The sequence below is a fragment of the Pseudoliparis swirei genome, chromosome 22 (assembly GCF_029220125.1).
Source record: "Pseudoliparis swirei isolate HS2019 ecotype Mariana Trench chromosome 22, NWPU_hadal_v1, whole genome shotgun sequence".
Lineage (NCBI taxonomy): Eukaryota > Metazoa > Chordata > Actinopteri > Perciformes > Liparidae > Pseudoliparis > Pseudoliparis swirei.
The window spans coordinates 5,938,284-5,959,944 of NC_079409.1; the positions used below are offsets into that span (position 1 = coordinate 5,938,284).

The 21,661-nt window shown below is 44.6% G+C and overlaps 2 protein-coding genes across 2 annotated transcripts; one reads left to right on the forward strand and one right to left on the reverse strand.

Moving 5' to 3' along the window:
- Nucleotides 1-72: 72 nt before the first annotated feature.
- On the reverse strand, nucleotides 73-1,796 carry LOC130212632 (uncharacterized). Its single transcript, XM_056443726.1, has 3 exons — nucleotides 1,705-1,796; nucleotides 1,474-1,547; nucleotides 73-1,085 (listed from the first exon to the last, which is right to left on the reverse strand). Exons 2-3 carry the CDS (start codon nucleotides 1,524-1,526, stop codon nucleotides 239-241), a joined length of 900 nt encoding a protein of 299 aa, XP_056299701.1. The 5' UTR covers nucleotides 1,527-1,547; nucleotides 1,705-1,796; the 3' UTR covers nucleotides 73-238.
- A 1,064-nt stretch (nucleotides 1,797-2,860) lies between these two features.
- On the forward strand, nucleotides 2,861-9,430 carry LOC130213513 (ubiquilin-4-like). The gene is made up of 8 exons (XM_056445209.1): nucleotides 2,861-2,929; nucleotides 3,028-3,313; nucleotides 4,059-4,210; nucleotides 4,300-4,424; nucleotides 5,139-5,392; nucleotides 6,875-6,990; nucleotides 7,532-7,703; nucleotides 8,244-9,430. The coding sequence occupies exons 2-8, from the start codon at nucleotides 3,167-3,169 to the stop codon at nucleotides 8,388-8,390; spliced, it is 1,113 nt and encodes a 370-aa protein (XP_056301184.1). The 5' UTR covers nucleotides 2,861-2,929; nucleotides 3,028-3,166; the 3' UTR covers nucleotides 8,391-9,430.
- Nucleotides 9,431-21,661: the final 12,231 nt, after the last annotated feature.

Genomic DNA, 21,661 nt, shown 5'->3' on the forward strand with positions numbered 1-21,661 from the left:
GGTCATGAACAGGTGTCACCTGGTGTTCCTAAATTACACCGTTCAGGATACGACCCACAAACACAAGGAGACTTTCCGTTTGCAGAAGAAATTTATGTATTTCCAGTAATTCAGTTTCCATCAAAGTGTCTCCAGAGACAAAGTGATGGGAGAGATACAGGAACACGTTTCTTAATGATCGGTAGACTCAAACCCCTCCACCTCACACACACACACACACACACACGACGCTACATCATCACCACCAGTTTAGATTGATGAGGGTTTGAATGAGGTCAATGCCGGGGTAGTCCATGGCAACGATACCGAAGCATGGTCTGGGCTGATTGGAAAAGAACTGCCTGATGTACTGGTAGAGCCAGGGGTTGACCTTCTCCGCCACTCTCTTTGGAGTCAGGAACATCCCCCAGAAGGTGCCGATGCCGGAGCCGCTGCTGTAGGTCAGGACAGCGTTATCCCCCCCGCACAGCACGTTGGCTTGGGTCAGCTGCATGATGATGCGGTTGTCTTTATCTTTAACGTCGCTGACCTTCTTCACACTTTCCCCGTTGGTTTCAATGAAGGGAATTCCCAGCGTGAAGGTGCTCTTCTGCAAAAAGACAATCTTACCCCTGACCTGACCGATTTTCGGCATCCCGGAGTCCAGCCAGACGTTGCGGTCGTCGCCGATGAGACTCAACACCATTTCATTGACGGTGCTCTTCTCGAAGGACTCTGGTTGGATTCGAATGAGCACCGCCTCGGTCTTGAACTCTGAGAGGAAGGCTCGGACGGTGTCCAGGACCTCCTTGAGGGTGCTGTGCTGGTACACCACCCCGTTCATGACATAGAGGGTGTCCACGAGTCCGAACACCTTGAGATCCAGGAATCGAATGCCGGCCCTGAGCTGATCCTTCAGGGACCAGGACTGGCATTCGACATCTGGTCCTCCGTGCAGGGCCAGGCTCTCGTGCGACCCGGGGATGGTGAAGAGAGAGAGGGGGCGGAAATCCTGAATGCCCGCCATCCATGGGATGTTGTAGGACCCCGGGAGGACAAGGTTTCCGTCGTCATTGAAGAAATCGTCTTTTCCGTGGCACAACAAGCTGATGACGAGATTTTGGGGAAGTTCAACAATCTGTCTCTCCGAAAAATAATCTATTTTTGTAAGATTGCAGTTGTTAACTCTTCTTGACTCTATCGACATGCTGACATCATTACAGATTCAGTTATACTGTATGTGCATGTTGGAGGTTTCAAAAGATAATTACACCAATAAATGTGTCCCTGTAGTATTCTTTGTAAGAAAATAAAGTGTTTATTTGTTACTACAGTTGCCCGGATAGGTGGATGAGATACATTTAGTTTTTCAGCTGGACTTCTAAATTAAATATTTGTAGCCACCAGTTTTTATTTGGGGTCATTAGAAAACATGTCAGCAGGAAAAAGGTTTATAATAAACAACAGCTTGCAACACTTTAATATTTAACTTACGTGGCCGACAGTAGGGTAAAGTAGAAGAGCAGAGTCTTACGGCCCGCCTTCATTTTTGCAGGAAGATGAGCAATCTAATAAATATGACAAATATGCATTCATCAAAAAACACTTATTTTGAATAAAAGACATTCATGGATATATAATTATGAATTAAGGTAAGCAGGAGTCAGGAAAGCATTCGCACACAACAGTTTCAGGTCAGATATAGAATACATATGTTGTACTTACAGCCAGGAGAATCTCACTGCAAGCCGATGGACCGAATATGGACGGCTCAGTAAAAATATCTGAATTTATTTCGACTCGTTATCTGATCAATTCTAGGTGTGGACTACACATATCAGTTATGTAATTCAAAGCGATTGTTCAACCATTTCGATACCGATTGTGCTCTTTTGTTTCCCCGAGATAATAAAAAAGGCGTATCTCTAAAAAGAAAGAATTGAGTGACATTAGACTTGATTATATTATTATTATCTGGCCACACCAGAGCAACCAAAACAAACCACTATGCAGCTGTTATCTGGTGACTTTAGAAAACCTTTGCCAGAAATAACTAGATAAAAGCTTATCACCTGACTCAAGCAGGGCAGGACTGTGGGAATACAGTTTAGTTGGGGGGCTGAGAACGTGTTTTACATAAGAGTGTATATTTACCACTTTTATTAAGGAAATGATTTTTATAACAAAAGTAAGGATAAGAACCAAACATCTTTATTTTAATCTTAACCAGTAACATACTAATATGATCACATCTGAACAAACGCTCACATGGGTTGCCTTTATTATAACACCAGCATTATTCCAATAGCCTGTGTGGTTGCAGAGATACACTCTTTTTAGTTTGGGTATGTTATTTTGAGCAGAAACCTAAAACATAGGTCGGTTTTTTAAAAGGTTAATAATTTGAGTAACTTGTCCTGATTATATTTTTTACTGAAGTAACATCTTAAATGCAGGACTTTTACTTGTATGCTAAAAGAGTATTTTTTAGAGTGTTGATTTACTACTTTTAATGAATTAAAAAGATTTAAATAACAAAAGTAAGGATACGGACAGAACTGGGCAAATCTTGACGGGAAATCTGAAGGTTGACATCCAAAGGTACTACTCCCATGTTGGGAGACAAGGAGTTAAATGGGAGTTGTGCATGGAGCAGTAAAAAGGTAGCTTTGGATTAAAGTCAGAGTAGATAAGAATAAGAGTACAACACCAAGTGTCAATGGATTTATATACTCTGGAAAAGGTGCAGGAACATTCAGACTTAATAAACACTGCACTTAATAAGTAAACAGCCCTCAGTTAACACTACCGAGTAGTGGAATCAGTATAGAGAATTTATTACATTTTACGATTTAAAAAGTACATAACAGAGAAGGAGAAAGATCAAGAGGGAAATCCGAAAGCTGGAAGTAAAAGAATTGAGTCGAAACTGGGCTGATCAAAACAATTTGTTTGTTAAATATTATTATGATCTTTACTTTTATTATTATTATTATTAATGTTCTGTTTGTTTTATTTGTTTTATGCTTGTTTTATACTTGACTGCAGTGCACACTCCAACGCAGTGGTTGGTGGTAATTCACCTCAACGCCGGTTGCCACACCCCATAGAAAAACGAAGAAGAAAACGAAGAAGACCACGACCGGAAGTAGCGCAGAAGAAGAGCGAGAGAGAACCCTTAGTAAAGATGGCGGAGAAAAGCAGCACGGACCGTACGGAGGATGACAACATGGATAAAAACGTTGCTCCCGGAGCTTCTATGATGATGGTCACCGTTAAAACCCCCAATGGAAAAGAAGAAATCTCGATTTTAGAGGGTTCCTCTGTCTCCCAGGTGGGTTAATTCACCTTTATTCCAACACCCGGCATCGAATTTGATGCTGTAATCAAACATCAGGGGAAAGGTCAAAACGTTATTTTTTAAAACTGTTGTCCAGCAGCGGGGGTCATCTTTAACGGCACACCGGTGGTCTCACAGATGTCTAGTGTACGCCCAGAACATTTCAAACGTTTGTCCGGTGCCAAATCAACTTTTACATCACGTTTAGAGCCAAATACCAACCGTATTAAGGCGGCGGCAGACGAGCATGTGTGTGAGTATACGACAATAACCGGTTAACTTAGCTCACGTTAACCCTCGTTACACGAACCTTACAACTTGTGAAATATCGCGACAGCTGTCTGGCCCTCAAGCCACGTCATAGCGACGTCACTTCGTCGGACGTTAACGGATCGATAATCAACGTTATTGATAATGACCACCTACTCTTTGATGCTGGAGACTGTCCACTGTAAACTGTCGAATCATAGTTGTCATCCTCACCTGTAAATGACTCAAGTTCTACATCGACTACGGTCCAGAGAGATTTATATTCACCTGGAATTTGTTATTCTGGAGGAAAAAAAAGTTCTCCTTAGTTTTCTTGGTATTTTAGCTGAAGAAAACCGGATATTTCTTGCTTATTACTAGCCTGATATCAATCGAGAAACAATCCACACATTCAGCATGTACAAATAAATACACACCTGGTTGGCTTTTACCTTGCCCCGTTTGTGATCTTCCTTTTTCTCGTCTCCAGTTCAAACAGGAGGTGTCTAAAAAGTTTGAAGCCCAGCAGGACCAGCTGGTGTTGATATTCGCCGGAAAGATTCTGAAGGACGGCGACACGTTAAACCAGCACGGAATCAAAGACGGCCTGACCGTTCACCTCGTCATCAAGTCTTCCCCAAAGTGAGCACAATGCATGTGAACCCCCCCCCCCCCCCCAATCAAGCGTCGGCTGGGAAGACGTTTATTTGATGGTTGCTTTCTCTCTGAAGATCGACAGGTGACTCTACGTCTCAGACCAGCTCCCGCTCTGCAACGCCTCAGACGAACAGCAGCAGCAGCGCAGCAGACGGAGCTGGAGACGCCACGACTCCAACACAACCGGCCAACGCGATGGGTTAGAATTGTTCTACTTTTTTCTAGAATGACTTTTTGCACCACAGTGCGTTTAGCCTTGTCATACGGGTTGCAGAGTACCGACTACAAATCTACACGGTGAAAAGACAGCGCCTGAGTCCACACGCCTTTTCTTCTTAGCGTCTTATCGTCTCCTCCAGTGTCCTGTAAGTTATTGTTACGGCATGAATAGAAACCACGAGGGACGAGCAGGAAATGTGTCGAGAAGGAGCGCCTTGGAAACTGAACACCTTCTCAGCCTTTCACAGGACATGAATGACTTCAACCGGCACACGCACTAAGCCATAGTTTCATTTGGGAAATGATGCTTATTATTTATATGACGGAGCATGAATACAGCGTTCTTGTAGAAATCGATCCACATGCTCAACGGCACTTTAACGGCTTATTTGGGGCACTTACACACATTTATATTCTACAGCTAAATATGATTGCCGTGGAAGTCGACTCGGCTGCTTCTACTCAACACTGAGCAACGGGTCTGAAGGCTTATGACCATGTGATATTTCAGTTTTTCTTTTTTAATAAATGTGCAACATTTTCAAAAAAAAATTCTGTCCAGATGTGGTGCCGAGTGTGAACTTTTTAGATTTTAGCAAATGGCTGCAATGAAGCAAAGAGTGAACATGTTAAAGGGGTCTGAATACTGTTCGTACCTGCAAGGAACTCTGGCTCTCCTCCTCCTCCTCCTCAGGTGGGCTCGGTGACTTGTTCGGTCAGGGCGTGCGGTCCTCCAGCTTCATGGAGATGCAGCAGCAGGTGCGCAGTCAGCTGATGTCCAACACACAGATGCTGTCGCAGATCGCCGGCAACCCGATGGTGCAGAACATGATGTCCAACCCGGACCTGATGAGGCAGATGCTGGCAGGCAACCCTCAGATGCAGCAGCTGGTGGAGCAGACCCCGGACCTCTCCAGCATGTTCAACAACCCCGAGGTCCTGAGGCAGGTCGGTACAGAGAAGACTCAAAGAGCCAGATGAATGTCTGATTGGTCAAATTAACGTCTCGTGTGAAAAGTCGCCGCCTCCTACACGTGTTCCCAGCGTCGGAAATACACCAGGGCAAAACTGCCCGAAAGAAATATCATTTACCCATGAGTTTACTCGGAGAGGCAAAAAATGCCCCCACAATGTCCTCTAATAATTCTGATAATTTTATGAACTTGTCAAAAACATTATAGCCTATATGACCTGGTCCAGAATCTATTAGACTACTGCATAATAGTCTTATTACTGTCTAATAGTCTTATTACTGCCTAATAGTCTTATTACTGCCTAATAGTCTTATTATTGCCTAATAGTCTTATTACTGCCTAATAGTCTTATTACTGCCTAATAGTCTTATTATTGCCTAATGGTCTTATTATTGTCTAATAGTCTTATTACTGCCTAATAGTCTTATTACTGTCTAATAGTCTTATTATTGTCTAATAGTCTTATTACTGCCTAATAGTCTTATTACTGCCTAATAGTCTTATTATTGCCTAATAGTCTTATTATTGCCATCTTTATGACAGTTGCTCATATACTATAAGCTTAAATAAGTATATTTATTATTTTTGAACAAAGGTTAAATGTTATTTCACAATTTTCAAAAGGTGCCCCTAATTTATTTTTAAATGCTCCTGGAGTTCAGTCAGCAGGGAAAGAATTCCCCCCTAAAAGACGTGTATATTTCGTCCCCTGTGTGTTCCCCAAACTGTCTTTAACTCTTTTTCCCTCTTGCCGCCTTTTGGAAAATTCAACTCTCGGAATGAAAACAATGGCACCGGAGTTTTGATATCTGGGTTGTCTGCACGACGCCAAGTGAATCCGACACGCTGAGCTTCACCACATCTCTGTTTCACTAAATTACGGGACGTTCGCCGTCACCTTTTTGATGCAGTATGAGTTTTACAGCTGCGTTCTTTACACCAAAGTTGTGTATCTTTGCTGAGCGTCGCACTTTTCTGCAGATCTTTCACCACCTGGGTTCATATCTAGATGTTGTCTATTTTCATCGAGGATACTTATTGTCATCTGCTCTCTGGTTTTAACCCACGTTGGTGTCTGCTCTTTTTTTTTTACTGAAATATTTTCTGCAAGACATCCGATCCCACGACTTGTTGGTTAACGTGTGTCGGCGTAGGGTTGGAGCTCCGCAGCTCGGTGAGGCGTCGGTCGCTCGGCTGTCGCCGCTGGTGTTCGTCAGTCGCGTCCCGTGAGAGACCACGCGGTGGTCAGGGGCTCCAGCGGTGATGCAAGAGGCAACGCGTAACCAGCACAGAGCGCTGGAGCCCCTGAGAGCCTCTCAGGGGCTCCAGCGCTCTGTGGAGAGAGCATGCACACGTCTACGCTGTTGTTTTGTGTACGAGAGATACGAATAACGTACATCACATCTGCGGAGGCTCGGCCGGCTTTGGAGTTGACTCGTGTTTTGTCGTTGAGCAGATGCAGAGTCCAGAAACACTTTCCATGATGACCAACCCCCGAGCCATGCAGGCCCTCATGCAGATCCAACAGGGCCTGCAGACCTTGCAGACCGAGGCCCCTGGGTTCATGTCCAGGTATACCGCCTGTGTGCTCCAAACCAAAAGCTTATAATAAAACATAACTAGAATGGGCACTCGGTCGAGCGCATACTGTCGCATATCACAAGATTGGGCATTGAAATATGAACATGTTGGCATTAGTTGCATGCCAATCTATCTATCTATCTATCTATCTATCTATCTATCTAAATTGACCGCGCTATGGTAAAAAGAAGATTTTGACCTTTTCATGACCTTGACCTTTGACCCGATCGATCCCAAAATCGAATCAAATGGTCCCCGGATAATAACCAATCATCCCACCAAATTTCATGCGATTCGGTTTAATACTTTTTGACTTATGCGAATAACACGCACGCATACAAATACACGGCGATCAAAAATGTTCAATGCCAAGGTAATTATGAAGAAAATTGTCACAAGTTTGGAATTTTGCTTCGGTCAAGAAACAGATCTACATGAAGTATTCTCTATAAATGAAACAGTAGTTTGAGGTGAAACTCAATGGAAGGGCCACAGTGTTCCTGGATTGTTTTCTTTTTCTTACCCGCTCTAGAATTTCTCCCGGAGGTCTTGCCGTTCCTCCGGCCACAGGGGGCAGCATCCCCCCAGAGATCCCTCCGCCTCCTGCCATGGCAACCGGATCCAGCCCCTCCTCAGCCGCCAGTCCCCCCGACCAGCAGCTCCTCCAGCAGATGCTACAGATGTTCGCAGGCGGAAGGCCACAAGTACGTTTCATCTCACTGAATATGGAAAACATGTCGAATTCCTGCAGAGACGGATAATAATGATACCACAAATATGAATGTGTGGATTTAACATTAAGAATCGGTTTAATTGGGGGAAAAGTGACGAAAGGATGCAGAAGTGGAATCTGGAATACATTTATGTAAATTCAAGAGTGTATTGTGGAAGTAGAGACAGTTTTTTAAAAGAAATTCAATATTTTTTATTCAAAGTAAAAGTGAAGACCTCAAAGTGTGAGAAGTTTAATTACTGGAAGCAGACAGTGTCAGACATTAAAAAAACACATAAATTGTCATTTAAAGTGTAAGTTAATGAGTTGAAGGTGAAAGCTTTGAATGCTTACATTTGAGTGTGTCTCTATTGTGTGAGATGAGGTAGGATTGGTGCTTAAAGTGCTCGATGTCAGTAAAACAAACGTGTCTCGACTAATGTGGAGAAGCATCTGGTGGCTTCAGCCTCTCCTCTCTCCAGAGGTAGAGCCTGTCGTAACAAGATGTCCGCCTCTGTCTTCTGACCTCCAGTCGCAGTCCGGGACCCCCGAGGTTCGTTTCCAGCAGCAGCTGGACCAGCTCAACACCATGGGCTTCATCGACCACCAAGCCAACCTGCAGGCGCTCATCGCCACGGGGGGGGACGTCAACGCCGCCATCGAGAGGCTCCTGGCCTGACTCCCTCGGGGCGGGCGGCGGACTGGTAAACGGGAGATTTTTAGTTACCGCGTGAACGCAAGTCAGACCCGACACGCAGATATCACTCAGCACCGAGCTGACCTGTGAACCAGAGGAAGTGTAGACGCGGAGGCTGCCGCCGGGCGTCGAAGGTTTCTAACTCGCGCCACGACGAAGCTCCTCCCGCCGGTGCAGCCGGAGGCGGCTTCTGACGAGTGCTCGTTCACTGGAGGTTAGCGAGGAATTAACTTTTAATTGTTACTTAGTCACATTATTTAATTTTAACAGATTGTATTCAGGTCCTTGCGGTTTGGTTGTGGTGGCGGCGGGTCGGACGACGGTCTTCTGTGCCTGGTTTGTTTCTGTCCCTGGTATTTATCTAAGTTATCTAGTCCACGTTTTTGTTTTGTTTTCGTTTCCCTGACAGGTGCTTGGCATTGATGCCTAAATGTGTTAGGATTGGATTTGGTTTCCAGGACCAAGTGTGTGTAATGTGTGTGTGGGGGGGGGGGGGGGGGGGGGAGTGGCCAATGGAAAAACTGTCAGATTTTCCTCGGGTACATTTGTCAGGTTTTTTTCATTTGCAGAATTTGCCCAAATGGTAATTTCCATCTTTTTAATGTATAAACTGTTCTACAAGCCCCAGAACCACAGTATCGCCTTAAAATAACATAAACCGCACATCGTCCATCTTTCAGTAAAGACCACGGCATTTACTTTCCACGCCGACGGGTTGGGCTCCGGAGGAGTTCCTGTCTACTAAATGCATTTCCACTTCCAAACATCCATTTAGATATTATTATTTGTTGGTAAATTATTAAAACGTTGTCTCTAAGAAGTATCAATGCCCTCACGATGCTGTGATTTTAAATTGTGATTATCGGTTGCTCCAATATAAATTGTTCTACGCCATTGTTGCCGTGATGAGTTCTGCAATATATTGCAAAAATACTCTGATCTCTATTGTTGCATGTCTCCTATATGGATAAAGTAGCCAACGTTTTATTTTTGTTTCAATCCAATAAATGACATTCAATTTGTCTCGTCTATTCTTGTGTGATTGATTAACTGTGTGGTGTTGATCCTTTATTGACATTTCTGTTTTCAATACTTTTGCCTGTAACCAATTGTTTGCTGTGACCAGTAATATCTGAAAGCTTTCATAATAACGTCTCTTTATTTCCTCCTTTAATAAAAAGAACTAAATCAATTTTAATATTTAAGTAGTCACTAATGATAATATGTATATAACTATATCAGAGGAAGAATTTTAGGAGAATTACGCTCCCTGAAGAGCATAGCAAATAAATAGTATTTATACACACGATTTAATAAGTCTTAAAAATGTAAATTCTCAAACTTGAATACTTTCCACGTCGATGCCTCCATTTCCCACAATGCACCCGGAAGCGAGAAGACGTCAGCTGACTCAACTTTGTGTTGAGTTTTTAAAAATATATTTACATATGTGAATGCTCTGGAAGGTTGAATGGTTTTAAACTCTTTTAACATATATGGCACGTGCACAGATAGAGCCCTCGTGGTGCTCAAGCACCAGCCCTTTTGCCCTGGATGAGAAAAGTGCCTTTTTTTCTTCATTAATAAGTAATTAAGAATAAAAAATAGTCTCTGTCATCAAGTCCTCCCAAATGTGTTTGGATATCCGTCGGGGCATTTATTGGAGTTCTTGTGAGAATTTCGCCCCGACATGCGGCGCTCAGGAGCCCCAGCCGCGCCCCTCCCTCCTCCTCCTCCACTTCCTCCTCCGCGCAGTGCTCCTCGCGCCACTAAACGGGTGCACCTCCTTCTCCTCTGACCCGCAGCATCAAACACACAGGTCAGAATCAGAATCAGAATCAGAAACAGGTTTATTGCCAAAGAATGTTTTCACAAACAAACGAGGAATTTTTTTTGGTGGAAGGTGCAACATTTGGACATGACAAACAAACAACAATCAACGGAAAGACAACAAATAATGTGAGAGTGTTTGGGTGTGTGCTTCAAGTGGTGTGTTTTAGTTAAAGTGCATGTTAAAGTGACGTGTGTGGAGGAGGGAAGAAGAAGGAGGAGGGAGGAGGAGGAGGAAGGAGCGGGAAGAAGGAGGAGAGAGGAAGGTGGAAGAAGAGGTGGTAGTCCTGGGGGTGACAGTCAGTCAGTCCCGGGGTCCATTCATGAGCCCGACCGCCGACGGGAAAAAGCTTTTGTTGTGGCGGGTGGACTTAGTCATGATGGACCGCAGCCTCCTCCCCGAGGGGAGGGACTCGAACAGGGAGTGTACAGGGTGGGAGGGGTCGGCGACAATCTTTCTGGCCCGCTTCAGTGACCTGGAAGTGAACAGGACCTGGAGGGAAGGCAGATTGCAGCCGATAACCCTCTCGGCCGAGCGGATGATGCTCTGCAGCCTGCGCTTGTCTTTGGCTGTGGCTGCAGGGTGCCAGACGGTGATGGAGGAGCAGATGATGGACTCAACGATGGCCGTGTAGAATTGTACCATCATTCTCCCTGGCAGGTTGAATTTCCTCAGCTGCCTCAGGAAGAACATCCTCTGCTGGGCCTTCTTGGAGATGGAGCCGATGTTCAGCTCCCACTTGAGGTCCTGGGAGATGATGGAGCCCAGGAAGCGGTAGGACTCCACAGCGTCGACGGGGGAGTCACACAGGATGAGAGGGGCGGGTGGGGCTGCATTCCTCCTGAAATCCACAACCATCTCCACTGTCTTCAGAGCGTTGAGCTCCAGGTTGTTCTGGCTGCACCAGGTCACCAGGTGGTCAGTCTCCCACCTGTAGGCGGTCTCGTCCCCACCAGAGATGAGTCCAATGAGGGTGGTGTCATCCGCGAACTTTAGGAGCTTGACGGACTGGTGACTGGAGGTGCAGCTGTTGGTGTACAGGGAGAACAGCAGAGGCGAGAGAACACAGCCTTGGGGGAACCCGTGCTGGTGGTCCGGGAGCCTGAGACGTGTTTCCCCAGCCTCACGTGCTGCTTCCTGTCGGTCAGGAAGTCTGTGATCCACCTGCAGGTGGAGTCGGGCACGTGCAGCTGGGAGAGCTTGTCCTGCAGCAGGGACGGGATGATGGTGTTGAAAGCAGAGCTGAAGTCCACAAACAGGATCCTGGCGTAGGTTCCTCGGGAGTCCAGATGCTGGAGGATGTAGTGAAGGGCCATGTTGACTGCATCGACTGCAGACCTGTTGGCTCTGTAGGCGAACTGCAGGGGGTCCAGGAGTGGGTCGGTGATGGTCTTGAGGTGTGACAGGACCAAGCGTTCAAAGGACTTCATGACCACAGAGGTCAGGGCGACGGGCCTGTAGTCATTGAGTCCTGTGATCTTGGGTTTTTGGGACGGGATGATGGTGGAGGCCTTGAAGCAGGCTGGAACGTGGCATGTCTCCAGGGAGGTGTTGAAGATGTCGGTGAACACCGGAGACAGCTGGTCAGCACAGTGCTTCAGGGTGGAGGGGAGACGGAGTCCGGGCCCGCTGCTTTGCGGGGTTCTGCTTTTAAACAGCCTGTTGACGGCTCTCTCCAGGATGACGAGGCGTCGCTGAGTTGATGGAGGGTGCTCCAGAGGTGTGAGCCCCTGATGGGCTGGGGAGGGTGGGCTGATGGTCTGTGGCTTGTTGGTGGGGCTGTGGGGATGGTCTCAGGACTGCTCCATTGTCTTTCAAAGCGGCAGTAGAACTCATTTAGCTCGTCTGCCAGAAGCACATTGTTCATGGAGTGGGGTGATTTGGGCTTGTAGTTGGTGATCTGCCTGAGCCCTCTCCAGACAGAAGCAGAGTCGTTTGCTGAGAGCTGCTGTTGCAGTTTCTCAGAGTACAGTCGTTTAGCATCTCTCACCGCCTTGCTAAACCTGTATTTGGACTCTGTGTACAGGTCCTTGTCCCCACTCCTGAATGCCTGGTCCTTCTGCAGTCTTAGCTTCCTGAGCTCCGCTGTGAACCAGGGTTTGTCGTTGTTATAACTCACCCTGGAGCTGGATGGAATACAGCTGTCCTCACAGAAGCTGATGTAGGAAGTTAAAGCCTCTGTGTACTCATCCAGGCTGTTGGTAGCAGTCCTGAAGACATCCCAGTCAGTACAGTCCAAGCACGCCCGTAGATCCTCCAGAGCCTCACTGGTCCACTTCTTGAACTTCCTCACCACAGGTTTGCAGAGCTTTAGTCTCTGCCTGTATGAGGGAATCAGATGAACCATGACGTGGTCAGAGTTTCCCAGTGCAGCTCGAGGGACGGCGTGATAGGCCCTGCTGATTGTTGTGTAGCAGTGGTCCAGAATGCTCTTCTCTAGTAGGGCATTTAATTAACTGTCTATATTTAGGAGTTCGTGGCTGAGGTTTCCTTTGTTAAAATCCCGAGTACAATAACTAAAGAGTCCGGGAATGTCCGCCCACACACCGTATCTGTTCGGCGAGGGTCTGTTGTGCCTCGTTCACGTTCCCGCGGCGGCATGTAAACTCCGCCAGGATGAATGAAGCGAACTCACGTGGGAGTAGAAGGGTTTGCAGTGAATGATAAAGATTCCAGGTCCGCGAACAGTGCTGTAGAATCACCGTTACGTCGTTGCACCAGCCGTTGTTGAGGTAAAAGCAGATTCCTCCACCCTTTTTTTTCCGGAGAGCTCCGTGACCCGGTCCGCTCGGAACAGCTGGAAGCCAGCGAGCTGGAGCGCAGAGTCTGGTATCGAGCCACTAAGCCATGATTCCGTGAAGCACAGAACGGAGGATGAGGAGAAGTCTCTGTCTCTCCCCACCAGCAGCTGGAGTTCGTCCAGTTTGTTGCACAGTGAGCGGACGTTGGAGAGAAATATGCCCGGCAGCGCTGTACGAGATCCCCGTTTCCGTAGCCGTACAAGCGCCCCTGAGCGTTTCCCTCTCCGCCGGCGTCTCACCGTGTCTCACCGCGTGGGACAAACACCGTCATGAGTCATGACGGTGTTTGTCCCCTGACGTTGTTTGGTGATAAATTAACCACAACTGAAAATATTACGTCACAACTGGTCCGACGTTTCCTAAAAAAAATAAACAAACAAAAACTCAGAAATCCATGATTTCAAAGCATTGCAGCTGTTTACTGACGTCATGTTTGAGTGAGAGAGAGAGAGATAATCTTTTTTGTGTTGTATAAATGCTGTTTAGACAATTTTGAAAGAATGTTTATAAATGTCACGAGAATTCAGCCAGAAAATAGGAGCTAGACTATGCTAACAATGTTAGCTCTCGGTGTCATGCTATCCTTGTGCATCCTCATTGTTTTATGTGTTATCTCTTTGTTTTGTCTGTTCCAGTCTTACAACGATCAATCTTGTAGAAAACGGACAACACGGTTCAGCTAAAATAGTTTTAATTTACAGTAAAGTAACAACACAAGTGATCCAAACGATAGTTTCTCCTCTTCATCACTTTCAATAACACATTTTCGCTGTTTCTGAATTTCCTCTTGGCTGTTGATGTCTATCAATATCGCTCATTTTGAAAATGAGGTCAGAGGGCAATACGGATCTGTATCAGACCGGCGAGGAGGGCGATAGTGGCTGGCATGACGGCCCATTATCCAATCAGAACACTTGTACTGTTGTTGCCATATAATAATTCAACTTTATTCAGAAAGAAAATGTAAGCGAGCTGTCTAATCCTGCCCAGAGGAAACGAAGGTCGAGGACAGCATCATTGGTGTATTATGCTTCAACTCTGTCAGAATTTTTTTTTTGGCAATGGGTGCCTTTTTTTTAGGTTTGAGCACCTGCCCCCCAAAATGTCTGTGCACATGCCTGAAAGTTATATTATGAACCAGGTTGTTGATAGTAATAAAGTAATACTATGAACACAGGCTGCAGTGTGTCGTGAGCTCCTCTAGAGGGCGCCCTCACAGCTTATGTATGGTTCAGTGCTCACGCCCAGCCTGAACCATCAGCACATGATCTTACAGAACATGTATCTGACATGTGATGGGGTGTCAGTCAGTTGATGGTGTTTTAACCAATTCAATTCAATTCAGTTTATTTGTATTACCCAATTTCACAAATTACAAATTTGTCTCGGAGTGCTTTACAATCTGTACACATAGACATCCCTGCCCCAAAACCTCACATTGGATCAGGAAAAACTCCCAAATAACCCTTCAGGGGGGAAAAAGGGAAGAACCCTTCAGGACAGAACAGTTAAGGAAAAGATTCATATGGCTGAAAAAGTGTCTGCTAATGTTCATCGGTGATGTCTTGTAAATTAAACACAATTTAGATCACCTTTCTGTTGCTTGTACAAGCTATGTTTAGTCCAGTGATTAAATTAGTTTAATTCTCCAGAGACCAGTCTACAAAACTAACTTTTACCATAACAACTTTGTTCTGCTTTAGGGAGTTTCTTTTATTTGAGTTTTAACATGTAATGCAATGTAACATGGATGTAAAAAACATGGATGTAACATGGATGTAAAAAAAGACAAGATACGATCGTAGTTTCAGCTATATGTAACTTTAAAGGACAAAACAATGTGATCGTATTTGCAGAAACATTCATATGTAATTACAGTGTCACTTTTGGGTTATAACATTGTTTTATTGTTAATATTTAAAGATGAACCAGATCCCTCGCTGGATGACCTAGCTCCTCCTCCTTCTCTTTCTCCTCCATCACCTCCTCCATCTCCTCCTCCTGCTGCTCCCTCTAGACCGCCCTCAGGTATGTGCATGACCAAAGTTGGATTGCATTTTTTTGGTATATGACTATATTTATGCATTTATAATTTATGCATTCATGGTATGTATTTCACTATGACAAATATTAATCTGACAAGCTATTGTAGTGATGGTGTTTCCATTTCATACAGGAAGAAGAAAGACCCAGAGAAGGCCGCAAATCTTCGTGAGAGAGGGAGATTGAGGATCTGCTCCTCGTCACTCTCAGGAGAAGTGCCGCTCCTCCACCACCTCCTCAATCGGCGATAGAATCATTTTTTAGAGCACTGGTTCCTTCCACGGAGAGGATGTCACCCCAGCGTTTGGAATTTGTCAAATTTCAAATTCACAATAGTTTTTGAGAGCAGCCCTGTTGTGCTGAATTTGGAACATTTGGAATAGACCTCTGGGGTACAATCTCTCCATGGAAGGAACCAGTGTTTCAATTTTTGTAAATAGTTAGATTTTGTAAATATTCTTATTGTTATTGTATATATTATTATTATATATATTATAATTGTGTTCAAATAAATGTATACATTTATTCAATGTTACTTATTCCATGTTCTTTATTTCATTTACAAGAAAACCAACAAAGGAACGTTTCTTTAGTAGTAATGTGCGGTTGGCTCTTAAAAGAGCCGTTTTGGGTGTGCTTGGGCTACACGGTGTCTTGCCATGGGACGGTCCCTTCAGCAGAGAAGAAGGATGTGAAGGCCTCCCTCACCCTGATGGCCTCTCTCGCTGCGTTATTGGCAGAAATTCTTCCCAGGTCTGGCAGTGGCTCCACCTCTCCAACTGGTACTCTCACTGCTGTTTGGGCTGTCCGCCGCAGGAAGTTATGCAGGACACAGGTAGCCTTCACACTTCTCTGCAACTTCTGGGTGGCCTGTACATCCTCCACTGAGATGAAAGGATCCCGAAGGCATTCTCCACAACCAGTCGAGCTCGGGAGAGACGGTGATTGAAGATCCGGCGCTCCCTCGGAAGGAGGCGGCCAGGGAATGGCCTCATGAGGTTTCTCAGGGGGAAGTCAGCCACAAAGACGTGTGGCTGGAGTCCTCTGTGACCAGCTCCTGGGAGTGGCAGGTCAGCAGGCAGTTGAAGTGTGCCAGCTTGCAGTGCCTGGCCAATAGCGGAGTTGGCCAGACTCCCACCATCACTGGTTCTGCTGTAGCCGCCAACATCAACCAGCCTGAAACAATATTGCGCATCAACAACTGCCAGGAGAACCATTGAGAAGGTCCCCTTGTAGTTGAAGAATTGAGAACCGGAATTTGCAGGGGCTTTGAGGACCACATGTTTTCCATCTAATGCTCCACAGCATCGAGGAAAATTCCACCGCTCCTCAAACCCCACAGCAATCGACCTCCAGTCCTCTGTGGTGGGCACAGCCATGAACTCCTCCACAAGGCAGTCCAATAGCTGCGGCTACATCGGGGACAAGAGTCGACACCGTGGAGACCCCAACACGGAAGCTGTAGGCGATGGTCCTAAATGAGTCCCCAGTAGCAAGATATCTGCAGTACAGAAAACATTACATTTAATGTTAATAAGGATTCTGTTATAATGTTATTAATGATAATGATATTAATGATACTGTAGGTGTAGTTTTCATGAATAATAAACACAAATGCTGGTGAGTTTACATTATAAGTTATATAGTATGTCGATACGTATGTGTATTGTTGGAGACCAGATAGATGGATCCTTCATTAAGAAATCACAAAATGTAAAAGGGGCTTTCTTGACGTCTTGTGGACAGACAAAGCATGAATATATTTTATGAAACTGCCACTCACCGGAGACAGATGGACAGGCGCTCCGCAGCGGAGACTGAACGCCTGTAGTTGGTGTCCCCCCCGTGAGATCCTGGCACCGACCCGAGCCAACAGGTCATCAAACTGGCTAACGTTTAGCCTGAAGTAGCGCTGGAAGCGGCCGTCATCCAGACGCAGTTCCTGGAGGAGCCGGTGAAATTCACCAAGCTGTCTGCGTTTACGGTTGATGTTTGAACCCCAACACGACGGCGTTGGATGTTACGACGCTTTTCGGCCTTCCACAACTAGTATAACGCAATTGCTTCCATGGTCGATGCAAAGAACACACCATAACACACCATAAGGCTAGTTAGCAGCAGCTAGCTCACGGAGACACCGGACCGACGACCACCGGCGCAGCGCTCCAGTCCAAAGAAGGACGGACCACATCTGCACCACGGTGAAGAACGCGCGATGCCTTCCACACGGAGGCAGCGTCCCCACAGGCAGAGCCGCAGCGACGGGGAGACCTCAGCCCGCAGCCCCCACCTCGTGTGCTCAGCAGCCGGCTGCAGGCGGACACGCGCTCTCCTGCTCTCCAACACAAAGAGAGGAGAGGCAGGGTTGCCAGGTCTGTGTGACAAAACCAGCCCAATATCAGAACTCAAAATATGCCCGTGCCAAACCATATACACTGCTTTTAAAGTCCAACAGCATTGCTATCATTGCCAAATGTATTGTAATATCTACAAAGTAACACCACATGTTTAGTATGCCAGCATTAAAAGCAGTTTTCCCTCAACAGTTATTTGACCTAGGTCCTAAAATGGCCTTGTGTAATTAGATACAGTATATTATCATAAATAAAATGTGTGTACATGCTGATCTGGAGTCAGTTTGGTAGGATTTGGGTATAAATAAATTATTTCATTTAAAATATGGATTTTTATTTAAAGATATTCATGTAATTTGCATGCAAAATAGGTCTACCTTAAGGGATCTACTGTTTGTGCACCGGGGGAGAGCCCTCACAGTTGGTCCAGTATTCAGTGCTAGTCACAGGCACAAGTTGTAGTGGGATGGCTGTTACCCAGTTTCTGCATCTAAACCCAAATAGGGCATGCATAGAATAGACCAGAAGCGGTGGACCCGCCAACAAGCACTAAACACACACTTGATGCTGAAGGCAATCTGTTGTTCCTGGATTTAAACCCTACTGGGCTCAACCCCGGGTGTACACTAAATTACACTCTGTCCAATTAATAAGCCCCATTATAAGGCATCATGTAATCCCCTACCTGTCTGGTATACTAACCTCAGGATACACTGAGCTCCTCTCTCCTCTCCTCTCTCCTTATGGACACTTAGGATACACTGAGCTCCTCTCTCCTCTCCTCTCTCCTTATGGACGCTTAGGATAAACTGAGCACCTCTCTCCTCTCCTCTCTCCTTATGGACGCTTAGGATACACTGAGCACCTCTCTCCTCTCCTCTCTCCTTATGGACGCTTAGGATACACTGAGCTCCTCTCTCCTCTCCTCTCTCCTTATGGACGCTGAGGATAAACTGAGCACCTCTCTCCTCTCCTCTCTCCTTATGGATGTTTAGGATATACTGAGCTCCTCTCTCCTCTCCTCTCTCCTTATGGACGCTTAGGATACACTGAGCTCCTCTCTCCTCTCCTCTCTCCTTATGGATGAATGCACATCTCTTCATTGCACATTCCTAGCTCTGCTTCCTCCCTGAGTCCTTGTGACTTCTCGCCCTCAGGTTTCCATTGGGTTGTGTCTGGAGCCGGTCCAGTCTCCTTGCCCCTGCCTCCTGCCTCCTGCCTCCTTGCCCCTGCCTCCTGCCTCCTGCCTCCTGCCTCCACGGCCCTGCTGATGCTCCTCCTCTCTACCTCCTTCTGTTTCATGGATTGTGGAAAGCTGCATCGTGCTCCATGTCTACGACTAATTATTCATACACTCTGTCATATTCATTGAATGTTGATGTAACTCTGTTCATCTGGTCACATGACATCTGTTCTTCTGTCCATCCGGGAGAGGGGTCCTCCTCTGTTCTCTCCTGAAGGGTTCTTTAACTCTTTTGTTCCTGATCCGATGTGAGGTCAAAGGTCAGGGATGTCATGTGTACAGATTGTAAAGAGGAACATTGTGATTTGTGATTTTGGGCTCAACAAAACAAACTGAATTAAAATTGAATTATACAAGTACAATTCATTTATAATTTCTTAATAATTCACAAGGACATTGCGTGGCGTAGTCCACCGACTTCTACCTTCTCTTTCCCCTTCTCTCTCAACCACACACACACACACACACACACACACATGCACAAACACACACGCAGTGTCAAGTCAATACTTATTCCATAAAGATAGATGTAATAATTTCACAGGTTTCTCCTGGGATCAAAAGCAGTAAATAAGTGAAGGCACTTAAATATATATATATATATAAATAAATATATATAAATATTAGGCCTGTCAATCGATTAAAAAAATTTAACTAATTAATCGCACATTTTGAAATTCATTAATCGCGATTAATCGCGATTAAAAGTTATTTTTTCTTCTAAAGACTAAATCTTCTAAATGAACGAGTAATCCCTTCAGACAGCGTGTATCTCAGACACTTGTTTAATTGTATTCTTTTTAAAAGACAAAACTTCACACAGAGCTGTGTTTTCAAAGAGGCTCCTACCTATAAAGTGCCAGCGAGGTATTTAATGTCGTGGATGATAAATTGTTTCTTCAGTGAAACATCCAGATTAGTAAAAGAAGTATATTTGAGACCCCATTGGTCCTGTCATCTTTAACACTGAACAGCAGCAGAACCAGTGGCCTTGGTAAACTGACAAATATGTCACGTTAACCCTCTGGAGGCTGGGTTCATTTCCTCGATCTTACAAAAAAATGTAAATTCACCTTTTAAAGGCTTTTGCATGTGACACATCCCAGTGTTTCCCCCATCATTCTATCAGGGTGAGGCCCCGCCCCCCTGTAATGTTCTCTATCGCGCCAGATTACAGCAGAGGTAATGTAAGGTTCTTTCCTTAAAGACGTCTTTGTTCTTTTATTAAACTAAACATCTGTTGTTGGTCGTCTCTACAGCAGCATGTCATTCTGTCTCCACGTGTCGGTCACTCTTCTCTCTCCGTCTCGCGCCGCAGAGCTCCATGCCGGCGCGTCTGCGCGCGCATCGAGCGGAGCAACAAAAGAAAGTCCCCTGCACCTTCCGCCCCGCGTCACCGACACGTCGCCCTCTGTTTCTCTGTGAATATCGAGGAGCAGACGGGAGGAAGGAGGCGGACTGCCGCGGCTTGACACTCAGAGGAGTGAAACAACTTCAACGCACAACGGGAGTAAACAAAGTTGCGTTAATTGCGTGAAAATATTTTAGTGCGTTAATCGCGGCCAAATTAATCGCATAGATTAACGCGTTACGCTGACAGCCCTAATAAATATATATAATACTTGTACTGATGTCATGTGACCAGATGAACAATAGATGTCATGTTTGTTTGTGTATTTTATTCAGTGAATCAAATCAAATACAATATTATTCTATATAATATACTAAAGAGAAAGACTGAAAAGGTAAAGGTAGAAGCAAAAAATGCATATAAATTCCTATCCTAAATTATAATCAAAATAAATCAGAAAATATAAAATAAAGAAGAAAAAAAAAGAAAAAATATATATACAGGACTGTCTCAGAAAATTAGAATATTGTGATGAAGTTCTTTATTTTCTGTAATGCAATTAAAAAAACAAAAATGTCATGCATTCTGGATTCATTACAAATCAACTGAAATATTGCAAGCCTTTTATTCTGATTTATTGCTGATTATGGTTTACAGCTTAAGAAAACTCAAATATCCTATCTCTAAATATTAGAATATCATGAAAAAGTATACTAGTAGGGTATTAAACAAATCACTTGAATTGTCTAATTAACTCGAAACACCTGCAAGGGTTTCCTGAGCCTTGACAAACACTCAGCTGTTATAAATCTTTTTTTTTACTTGGTCTGAGGAAATATTAAAATTTTATGAGATAGGATTTTAGAGTTTTCTTAAGCTGTAAGCCATAATCAGCCATATTAAAAGAATAAAAGGCTTGCAATATTTCAGTTGATTTGTAATGAATCCAGAATGCATGACATTTTTGTTTTTTTAATTGCATTACAGAAAATAAAGAACTTTATCACAATATTCTAATTTTCTGAGACAGTCCTGTATATATATTTATATATACTACCACATACATCTTCCATATAAATACGTGTTTAATCACATTTATAACTCTCAAGAATTGTTTTATAAATAATTCCCTTGAAAACCCAAAAGGAGTTCACCAGTCTTACATCCATCTCAACATTATTCCATAATTGGACTCCTACAACAGAAAAACATCTTCTTTTAATTCCTTCTTTAGCCTTTTGTACCGTGAGCTTACAAACATCTCTCAAATCATATTTACACTCATGTATTGAAAATAAACTTTGTACACAGTCTGGCAGTGACTTCACTTTACACTTCACATTGTCTGCATTATTTTATAATAAACCAAATCATTACATTTCATAACACGTGATCTGTAAAGGGTTTGTGTGCACTTAGGAGGGATAGGGGTAGATGTTTTATGATTCCATGTTTCAATCTGTTAGATTAAATAAATCAATAAATACGAGATGCTGATGAACAATTCTGTTTATTTATTTGGTTTAAAATTCTTCAGGATGGTGGGAGCTCCTGGAGGAGGACGCCGGTCTTCCTCCTCCGCCTCCTCCTCCTCCTCCTCCGCCGCCTCTATATCCCTATGGTAGATACA

Excerpts from the sequence above, each read along its gene's own strand:
- LOC130212632 (XM_056443726.1), bottom strand. The coding sequence starts at position 1,526 with ATGAAGGCGGGCCGTAAGACTCTGCTCTTCTACTTTACCCTACTGTCG. Across the intron at positions 1,086-1,473 it reads TTTACCCTACTGTCGGCCAC|CTTGTTGTGCCACGGAAAAG; the intron begins GTAAGTTAAATA and ends TCTCGTCATCAG.
- LOC130213513 (XM_056445209.1), top strand. The coding sequence starts at position 3,167 with ATGGCGGAGAAAAGCAGCACGGACCGTACGGAGGATGACAACATGGAT. Across the intron at positions 3,314-4,058 it reads AGGGTTCCTCTGTCTCCCAG|TTCAAACAGGAGGTGTCTAA; the intron begins GTGGGTTAATTC and ends TCTCGTCTCCAG. Across the intron at positions 4,211-4,299 it reads GTCATCAAGTCTTCCCCAAA|ATCGACAGGTGACTCTACGT; the intron begins GTGAGCACAATG and ends TTCTCTCTGAAG.